We start from the raw sequence: 10,955 nt of genomic DNA, 5'->3' as shown, positions 1-10,955 counted from the left end.
CGTCTGCTGGTTTTTCCTTTGGTTTTAAAACCTATCAAGCTCAGTCAGTGAATCCAGTTAGAATATGTGCAATACTTATTCCAGAATACATGGGTTTTGTTATAAATAATTGAACCCTTAGCTATCAGATGAGGCTATAATTATGGAATTGGATCATGCACCTTTTTTAACATGCATAAAACATTTGTAGGAATAATAGCAGCCTGTGCTTCAAGAAGTCATGCAGATTTAGAAAAAACTTTATAATTATTTATGTATTTAATTAATAATTTAGTCTTCAACTTTGTTGGAGAAGACAAGACTATTTTGGTTTTATATATGGAATTAGTTAATCTGTACAGGACATTTACAGTACTACTTACATGTATCAACCATGAAAATAATACCATGGAGTTTGTGTTGTGTTGAGAGGCTCAAAGATATATGCACTATTGAAGTCAAGTGTACTATGAAAGGACTGAATTTTGCATTGACAACATGGTAGTATTAGCACTAGTAGTGTTTAGTAACAATTAAATTTTTCATGCATTGAGTGGCTTTTACAGGTAAATGGCACTTTTTCCTTCAACTTTGTTCATTATATAAGAAAGAAGGCAGATCATTCAGCATACGTGCACCTTTTTCTCACTCCATAACTTTCTGTAACGGGTAACTTACTGTTCAATTCTAAAGCTGCTTGGTGAGAGAATTTTGGCTGATGATGGCATAAAAATATACAAGTTAGCTTCCAGTGACTACTTGCTTAAGATTTCAAAGGTCTCAACTATAATGTTTTAGAATTCTTGTGGAAATAAATCTTAATGCAATAAAAGTACTGAGCAGAATATACTATTTTTAATTGATGTTCATTGGTGTGTTGTAAAATGTCTCATTGTCAAAATTCTTGATACTGTCATATGTTTTTACAATAAACCAAGTACATAAAATGCTACAAACCATTTTATCTACATCAAAATGTTTTTTAAAATCCATTTATATTATACAATAATTCTGATATTTATACAGGATTTTGCTAATCAGTTTAAATATTCAGCAGAGAGTTTTTAAGTTTTAAATCCACATTGTTGGAGGCCAGTACCATTTATTGAAGGTCCAACCTTTAAAGTACATAATCGACATTAGCTCAAGCAAAACCTTCAGTTGTCTCTCTCCATTATTGAAAGATTTGGGCCATAAGTTAACATGCAGTCTTAACACGCATGCATCTGAGGAACTTCGAAGGAAACTTCTGATGTTCTAATTGCTCGTTTTACCTGTCCAGGTAGCTCCATAATTCCACCAGCTTTGCAATCAGATGGCCAGAACCAAAAGGTTTTTGCTTGTTTGCACGAGACTGATTTACTTGTAGTTCTACTAGTTTTACACTAGCTATAAGAATCTTTTAAATCAGTTATGTTTGCAAGTACCTAAAGAAATCTCCATCTCCTCTTGTGACTCACCTTCCATTACTTCCAGCTGCTGCAGAATGAACATTGTCAGGGATTGAGGAATTTCTGCTGAGGGTTGTGAATCTGTGGCATCCTTTACCACAGAAGACTATTAAGGCTAGGTATATTCAAGGCTGAGAAACAATTTTTTATGGGGATAAAACAGGAAACTGGAGGTGAGGATTATCAGATCATCTCCTTTAAATGGCAAATCAGGTTTGTTGGGCTGAAAATGGAAGAGTATTGAAGGAGAGAGGGAAAACAACAAAATTGCTGGGGGATATGAGGGAGAGTGTTGAGCATCATTGCCTACCCTTCCCCTCAATGTATTTGAAAACACCTAAAGACAGACCTTAAAGTACCCATGTGACAAGGGTGCGTGGCTACACTGGATTCAGTTTGACAATTTATCTCCCAATTCTTCGGCCCTACATCATTAGGTCAAAAGGCTTGTGCATAAAATGGTAAGTGAGCAGATTAAGTTGCAGTCAGCATGACATGCACCTTCTCCAGTGCTAAACCTTTGTTATACTTCCTTTAAACTCAATGTTTCATATGAATGACTTCATGGGGAAAGACCCAGAAAACATTCTCAGCCCCTGACTTTAAGCAGCTGATTTGGTGTACATAATTCAAATTAGAACAGCATCTAGATTGGGTGCAGTTTTCTAATATAATCAATGGATGAGGTATTAAATTGAGCCCTTTTCCATTCATGGACTGCGCAGAGAAGCAAAGGTTTCTTCACTGTCCTGCACAACACTGATTAAACTTAATGCCACCAACACAATTTATGTTGTTGCTGTTCGTGAGACACTATGACAAAATGGTTAATGAATTAACAGTTCTTTCTAACTGATTTTTAAAGATAATAAACTATTTAGAAACTCCCACAAAGATTACCAAAATTCAAATCCCCCATTCCCTTTGTAACTGATATTTACATTAAACAGTTATCCAACAATGCAGGCAAGTAGTTCCAAGGATTGAGACGTCTTGTTTCAGGAAATAAAAACCTTCATTGTACATTGATCATTGCCTTTTGGAGAAGTTGTAGCATTATTGGATATACTGGAGCAAATTCCTTTCCTTCCCTCGCTCGTACTGACTGAACATAAGCTTCAAGAGCACCCCTGAAAGAAACAAAACTTTGTAATCGCATTTTAGGATTCTCAATAAATACAGCATACATTATCTCAATTACAATATAAAAAAAACTCAAATCTACAAAAACATTACTAAGCCACATTGATAATCAAGTACATGACATTGGTCTTTGTTTAAATAGGTATTCATAAGAAGGTTAAGCCTGGTCAGATCGTGAAAAGGTGAATAGATTTGAGAGAAAGAGCAGGGGTTGAAGGACGTTGGACAAAGGTTCTCCTCCCCATGTGGGATATTAGCATAAATGACAAAACTGATGAACAAAAGCAAATTATTTACTGCTGCAAAAAGTTCAGAACTAGACAGAAAGCATAAAGTCGATTGATTATATTTTATGAATTTGGACATAGACAAGGAAATTGAACAGAACTTCACCTAGAGGGTGATGAGAATTGTGCATGCTTTTGTCAAAAATAAAATAGAGCTATCTTGTGAAAATCTGGTTAAATAAGGCTGATCTTGAAAAAAAGGTCTTAATAATGGGTTCTAGAATCCTAAAAACTGTGTTGCAGTTATACTTTGCATCTCTCAACTACATCGCAAGATGAAAGTGTTTCCATACTGTAAATACTGATGTTGAGTGAAGAGATGTATGGCAACGACTCTCATTTAAATTTTCCAGCCATCAATGGACGCAGCTGGGATATTGCAAGGTAAACATTGCCACCGTGTTTAGGCGCGCACAGTTGTATGAGAATAGCCATAAAATGAAAACTCACCAACTTATGTAATTTGTTGCATTTCAAAGCAAAACTGAGCTGAGTGATGAAAAGCTAGCATATCAATATTTTAATGCCCTCTACAGTATCTAGACTCCATTTCAATATGATGCAAATACTGAATCATTCAGAATTGCAGAAACTATCTAATTGCTACCTGATGAGAATTAGTCGATCCTTTTCTGATGGATGATCATCAAGCCATTGAGAATATCGAGCTATAGACCACTCTGCCCTCTGTAATTAATATCAACAGTTGTTACATAACTGTAATACTGTAATTAAAAAGACAGTGAAATTGCAACATTAATTCTTCTACCTTTTTTGTAATATTGTGTCAAAATAAAACATTCTATATCAAAAATAAAGATTGAGGCATAAAACCTCAGGATCAGTGCCAGAATGTTAACTTTTAAGGGGAAGCTAAACTGAAACTGAAGTAACTAAGTTTAAAAAAAAATCAGGATCTCTTTACAACTTGAGTGAATACTACTTTGAGAATCTAGTATATTAATAGTTATTGGAATAAAAGGAGACCTAGCATTATTATTACATCTTTGCAAAGTCTTAATAGTTAACATCAATGATGATAATTTCCCCAAAATCAACTAGGATTAACTTCAGTGGTATGGAAGTATAGTTCATGAGGAGTAAAACCTTTAATATGAATTTAAAGCAAGGTAAAAACAGATTCAACAGAAAACAAAGACAATTTGATTATGAATTTACATACCCATATCAACTGACACAAACAAAACCTTCACTACTGCTATAGTGTGACAATTAGATTAATTACCCAGAAAAGTGAAAATTGAAAGCATTTTAGTTTTTAAACTAGTCAGCTCTTTGAATACCTGGTGTGGTGGCTTTAGGTCAGGTGGTGCTCTGGTGAATAGGAAGTGAAGAATGGTACTGTATGGAATAATATCCCCTACAGCTGGGCTACTAGCAATATGCTCACTTGTCTGGAAGAGTAATGGTCTGTGAAATAGAAAACATTTCAACAAGATGTATACAAAAATCTTCTAAAGAATTAAATTACAAGACTATTCCTACTGTGAGGTGGTCTGTTTCCTGAGCAAAGCTTTCTGATATTTGTGCTTTAGTTTCACTCTTCCTGTGTAGCTTGCTCATTGCTTTAGCAGCAAATTTATTGAAAAAATATGTTTGTGACAAAATATTTCATACATCTTATATACAGATGGAATAATATTGAAACTAACATATATAAAAAGTATACTTCAAATAGACATGTTTCCTCTAACCTATTATTCATATTTTGCATTTTACTTCCCACAATTTTGAGTTATTTATTCAAATTGCAAGTACTTAAATCTTCATGTCTGAGCTGTGATTCAGTGGTAGCACTCTGCACTAAGTTCAAAGGTTTAGGGTACAAATCCAACTTTCGATTGGAGCACAATTCAGGTTGATGCTTCAGTGCAGTACTGAAAGAATGCTTTTGTATGTGTTGTCTTTTGGACCAGGTGCCCATCTGCCCTCTTAGCTGGATGTAATAGATTCTGTTGCTCTATATCAATGACTGGGGAACTCCAATCTTAATTTGTAATAAATATCACATTTTAAAAAACAGGTTATTTGTCTCTTCTCTCACTGTTTTAGGACCACCAAATCACTGCACATTTGCCTGAGCCATAACAACATGGAAAGAATACTTTCAGCCCGTCAAATCCATATGCTGGGTCTCTACAGCAATCTGGATAGCCCCTTTTATCTCACTATTCCTACAGCAAGTTTATTTGCCTTGAGCCTCTATACTATTACCGATCACCTCTGCTTCCACTACTATTGTAGACAGCAAGTTCTAGGTCATTATCATTCACTATATCATTCTTCACATTCCCCTCTGTAGCGGGACCAGAGGGCCTGTATCTCAAGGCTTTAAAACAGAAAATTGCTAATGCCCCACTTTTTTCCCAAAAAAGAGGGAGACAAAGTAGGAGTTAGCCTAACATCTGTCACAGGGAAACTACTAGAATACACTATGTAGATTAAAATAGGATATTTAGAAAATCATAATGGAGGATCAGGCAGAATCTATTTTATTTTGGGAACGGGAAATTGTGTTTAACTAGTTTGAGTTATTTTGATAAATTAACAAGGAATAGAGGGATAAGGCAGTTTATGTAGTATCTTTGGGTTTCCAAATGACATTTCATAAAGTAGCTCCAAGTATTGTACACACGATAAAAGCACATGGTGGAGTAAGTAACGTTAGCATGGATGAAGAATTGGTTGATGATTTTGAAGGATGTTGGTTGTTCTAGAGAGAGTGCAGAGGTGATTCACTGGGATGTTGTGACCGTACATCTGGTGGATATTGGGAGAATATTTTCTATTGTGATGGAGTCGAAAACTAGTGGTCACAGCTTAAGAATAGAGGTCTCCCTTTTAAAATGGAGATTAGATATGATTTTTCTTTCCCCATGTCATTACTTTGTGTAATTCTTTTCTCCAGGAAGCAGTAGAAACAGCCCTTCCTGCACCGTGAGTCAGTTTTGTTAACCAGCTCTGTATGTGGTACATAACATTCTCTTAAAATCGAAAACTTTTCTAAAAAATTCTAAAAGAGAGTTCAGATGAAAACAACGATTATTTGGGTGCAGTAAATAAAGTTAGCACAGATTTCTGGGTAAATTATACTAGTAATTTCAGCGTTTTGACGAAGGAGAATATCTCTATCAAATCTCAAGCAATTCTTTGAGAGGGTCAGTTTGAGACTTTTGTGCATGCACATGCAAACTGAACTAATCCAACATATTTAAACACCCTTTCCACTCTGAGAGTTGATGAGGTATATGTGAACTTCTAAAAGACATCTAAATAAAGTCATGATTTGGAGATGCTGGTGTTGGACTGGGGTGTTCAGAGTTTAAAAAAATCACAACACCAGGTTATAGTCCAACAGGTTTATTTGGAAGCACTAGCTTTCAGAGTGCTGCTCCTTCATTAGGTGGTCGTGGAGTATACGATCATAGGACACAGAATTTATAGCAAAAGTTGACAGTGTGATGTAACTGAAATTATATATTGAAAAAGACTTGGATTGTTTGTTAAGACTCTCATCTTTTATAATGGGCATGTTGGTTTCAGTTCTTTCATATGTAAATTCCAGAACTTTAAAGTTACATTCTCAAGTGAAGTGTGGGCGGCACGGTGGCACAGTGGTTAGCACTGCTGCCTCACAGCACCTGAGATCCGGGTTCAATTCCCGACTCAGACGAAAGACTGTGTGGAGTTTGCACGTTCTCCCAGTGTCTGCGTGGGTTTCCTCTGGGTGCTCTGGTTTCCTCCCACAGTCCAAAGATGTGCGGGTCAGGTGAATTGGCCATGCTAAATTGCCGGTAGTGTTAGGTAAGGGGTAAATGTAGGGGTATGGGTGGGTTGCGCTTTGGCGGGTCGGTGTGGACTTGTTTCCACACGAAGGGTCTGTTTCCACACTGTAAGTAATCTAATCTAATGAACTTTACCAATAGGTGTCATGTTGACCCAGGTGATGCACTGAAGGTATGAGGCTGTCTATGTCCCAATGTTCAAACTGATTATAATCTAAAAAAGGGATTTACAGCATCTTACATAGATTCATGCAGCTTTTGAGCAAAATAAAATGTAATTCTGAAATTACAAATTCACCCTGTAAACCTGTGTGTGCACGCGCGCACGGGAGGCTATGAGTGTCCATGAGAGAGTATGTGTTGTGAGTGTGAGTGTAAAGGGGTATAAGTCTGTGAGAGGGTGCGTGAGAGTGTGGGAATGTATGTGTGAGCGTATGAGAGAGAGTTTGCATGAATGTATGGGTCTGTCAGTCTGTAGGAGTGTGTGTGTGTATAGTGCAGTGGGGTCACCGCTAGTGTGACATGAACCCAAGGTCCAGGTTGAGGCCATTCCCATGGGTTCCAAACTTGGCCATCAGCCTCTGCTTGGCCACTTTGCATTGTTGCCTGTCCCGAAGTCCTCCTTGGAGGATGGCCACCTGAAGGTCAGAGGTCGAATGTCCTGGACCGCTGAAGTGTCCGCCTTGGAGGATGGTCACCCAAAGGTCTGAGGTCAACTGTCCCAGACCGATGTGTGTGTCTGTGTCTATAACTTCAAGAAAGTTCTGGAATTTACATATGAAATAACTGAATCCAACGTGCCCATTCTGAAAGATGAGAGACTTCACGAACAATCCAGGTCTTTTTGCTATAAGTTCTGTGTCCTTTGATCTTATATTCTCCAACCACCTGATGAAGGAGCAATGCTTCCAAATAAACCTGTTGGACTATCACCTGGTGCTGTGTGATTTGTAACTCTAAATAAAGTGCCACATAACAGGCTCATCAATAAAGCTTAAATCCACAAAATAAAAGGGACAATGGCATCATAGATTCAAAATTGGCCGGGATGGGAACAGAATAGTGGTGAATGGTTGTTTCTGGACTGCTGCGGTTCCCCAGAGATTGATGTTCTAACCATAATTTGCCTTAATCTATGTAAATGACAGACTTTGGTGCCTCGGGCACAAATTCAGAATTTTCAGGTAACATCAATTTGCAAGTTTGGTGAACTGTGAAGAGGACATAAACTGATGGGATGGATGAGCATGTTACAGAGGAAATAGTGGAGGTCACAACACTTAAAGGCATCTGGATTGGTATGTGAATAGGAAGGGTTTAGATACAGTGGCAAATAGGACTAGGTCAGACTGGAATGTCTGGTCGGCACTGACCAAAGGGTCTTTTCTTTTGCTGTATAACTCAATAATAGGTTAGGGTTAATTTATACAAGTCTGAACTGATACATTTTGACAAGAAGAATGAGGAAAGACCATATACAATAAAAGATACAATTCTAAAGGAATGTAGAAGCAATGAGAGCTCAGGTTATCATGTAAACATCACTGAATTTGGCATGGCAGGCTGAGAATGCAGGTAGGCATTTGGGGCTATGGGTTTTGTAAATAAAGCAACAGTATACTAAAAAAACACTAGTTTGATTTTAAATGGAATAGTGTGTCAATTCAAGAAAGCAACAGAGAGCGTGGAAAAGATTTATAAAAATGATTCCAGGAATGAAGCACTATACTGTAGGGAATCTAATCTAAATGATGGGGACAGAGTGGCAAAGCTGGGCATATTCGGAAGAGACAGTGGAAAGGAAATTTGACAGATATTAAAAATTATGAAGGCTCTGGATGGAATGGATAGAGCGAAACCTTTCCCACTTTGAGAATCGATAACACTAAAACAATAAGCAAAGTAAACAAAGGAGATATGAGTAAAGTCTTTGATTTAAAATTGTGAGTAATGTGCAGAATGCACTGGTGGAGACTGTAGTGGAAGCAGATTCAATTGTGGATTTCAAAAGGCAATTGGATAATCATCCAAAACATAAAGAAAAATGTAGTGCAACAGTGAAAAGGAAGGGGCATGGGACTAGTCCTTACAGGGAACCAGCACAAACATGACAGACTGAATTACCTCCTTCTGTACTGTAACCATTCTATGTTTCAAGAAACAACTGCCTTGATGTCAGTTCATGGAAACACATCAGGTTCCTGCTCTTATTTTGAAATACGTAATTATCAAAGAAAAACTAGGAATCATGCAATTTTGACTTCTTGTATATAACATACTGTGAAAAAATTTGATTAAAACACCACTGTACCATTATTAAAGTACATGTATTTGCTTTTCACAATGTTCTGACAATAATAAATCATTCATAAACATTATCAGATAGCTTATTCATCCCGAATTTATAATCTGAATAAAGTATAAAGAACTCAAAATTATTACATATTATTTCTATTAGTAATAAAAAGGTATCTATTCAGATATAAACATACTCTTGAAACCCAGTTTGAGTAGAATGGACTGACCTGAATGATCGCAGTAATCGATAAGATTTTCCTAGATCAGATACTCTTCTACAAAGGGGTGCCACTGCTAATTCCATCTGTAAGATTGCAAGGTAATGTACAGAATAACAGAACATGTCTAAAGGTTAGTTTTATAACCAAATATATAAATTTTTTTTATTCCCTTGAACTCAAAATATCAGTTAATGTCATCTTTTAAACAAGGAGAGAATTGGATACAATATGCCTTAAATATTTAATAAATTTAAGCAGAATCCAACTGTTGAATGGAATCACACATCAATACACAGAAACTTGACAAATACAGAATACACAAAAAACGTGTGTTGTGTCATTGTATGATAATGAGTAAAGATGATTAGATGTCATTATATAAAAATAAAGATGCTATTATCATACCAGCAAAAGAGATATGTAAATAAATATTTAAGATCCAAACTACATCTGTCTTGTCACACGAATAACTACTCAACCTTAATAAGAATAAGAAATAAGAGCAATAGCAGATCATAAGCCTGCTCAACAATTCAGTATAATCACAGTTGAACGCCTGATGATTTCATTTTTCTGTCCATTCCCCATAGCTCGATTCCCTGAGAGATTAAAAATGTCACATTTAAAATGTAAGGCTCAATGATGAAATATCCACAGTTCGAGTCTTTAGAGATGTACAGCATGGAAACAGACTCTTTGGTCCAACTCGTCCATGCCCACCAGATATCCTAACACAATCTAGTCCCATCTGCCAGCACTTGGCCCATATCTCTCTAAAGCCTTCCTATTCATGTACCCAACCAGATGTCTTTTAAATGTTGTAATTGTACCAGTCTCCACCACTTCCTCTGGCAACTCACTCCATACATGCACCATCCTCTGCATGAAAACATTGCCCCTTAGGTCCTTTTTAAATCTTTCCCCTCTCACCCTAAACCTATGCCCTCTTTTTTGACTCATCCCTCCAACCCAGGGAATAGGCCTTGTCTATTTACCCAATCCATGCCCTTCACAATTTTATAAACCTCTATAAGGTCACCCCTCAGCCTCCGACACTCCAGGGAAAACAGCCCCAGCCGATTCAGTCTTTCCCTATAGCTTAAACCCTCCAACCCTGTCAACATCCTTGTAAGTCTTTTTGTTTTTTTATAAGTTTCACACCATCCTATAGGAGGGAAACCAGAAATGCACACAATATTCCAAAAGTGGCCTAATCAACATCCTGTACAGCCTCAACACGATCTCCCAACTCCTATACTCCATGCTCTGACCAATAAAAGAAACCATACTAAATGCCTTCTTCACTATCCTATCTACTTGCGACTCCACTTTTAAGGAACAATGAACCTGCACTCCAAGGACTCTTTGTTTAACAACATTCCCCAGGGTCTTACCATTAAGTGTAAAAGTGCCGCTATGACTTTCCAAAATGCAGCACCTCACATTTCTCTTCAGCCCTTAATCCATCTGATCAAGATCCCATTGTATTTTGAGGTAATCTTCTTTGCTGTCCACTACACCTCTAATTTTGGTGTCATCTGCAAACTTACTAACTATACCTCCTACTTTCACATACAAATCATCTACATAAATGACAAAAAGCTGTGGACCCAGCGCTGATCCTTGTGGCAAACCACTCGGCAAAGGCCTCCAGTCTGAAAAGCAACCCTCCTCCATCACTCTCCGTTTTCTACGTTCGAGCCAGTTCTGTATTCAAATGGCTAGCTCTCCCTGTATTCCAGGTGAACTAACCTTGCCAACTAGTCTACC

The 10,955-nt window shown here is 37.2% G+C and overlaps 1 protein-coding gene across 2 annotated transcripts in view; it reads right to left on the bottom strand.

Moving 5' to 3' along the window:
- Nucleotides 1–871: 871 nt before the first annotated feature.
- cog5 (component of oligomeric golgi complex 5) overlaps nt 872–10,955 on the bottom strand; it is a 127,060-nt gene continuing 116,976 nt past the window's right edge. For both annotated transcript variants that reach the window (XM_060842895.1, XM_060842896.1), the window contains 4 exons: nt 9,192–9,268; nt 4,165–4,291; nt 3,468–3,547; nt 872–2,560 (listed from right to left, as the gene is read on the bottom strand). In XM_060842895.1, the coding sequence (XP_060698878.1) occupies nt 2,446–2,560; nt 3,468–3,547; nt 4,165–4,291; nt 9,192–9,268 (399 nt within the window). In that variant the 3' untranslated portion in view covers nt 872–2,445. The remainder of the gene's footprint in view (nt 2,561–3,467; nt 3,548–4,164; nt 4,292–9,191; nt 9,269–10,955) is intronic.

This window comes from Hemiscyllium ocellatum, chromosome 23 (assembly GCF_020745735.1).
Source record: "Hemiscyllium ocellatum isolate sHemOce1 chromosome 23, sHemOce1.pat.X.cur, whole genome shotgun sequence".
NCBI lineage: Eukaryota > Metazoa > Chordata > Chondrichthyes > Orectolobiformes > Hemiscylliidae > Hemiscyllium > Hemiscyllium ocellatum.
This window is presented reverse-complemented; position numbering and strand designations above follow the sequence as displayed.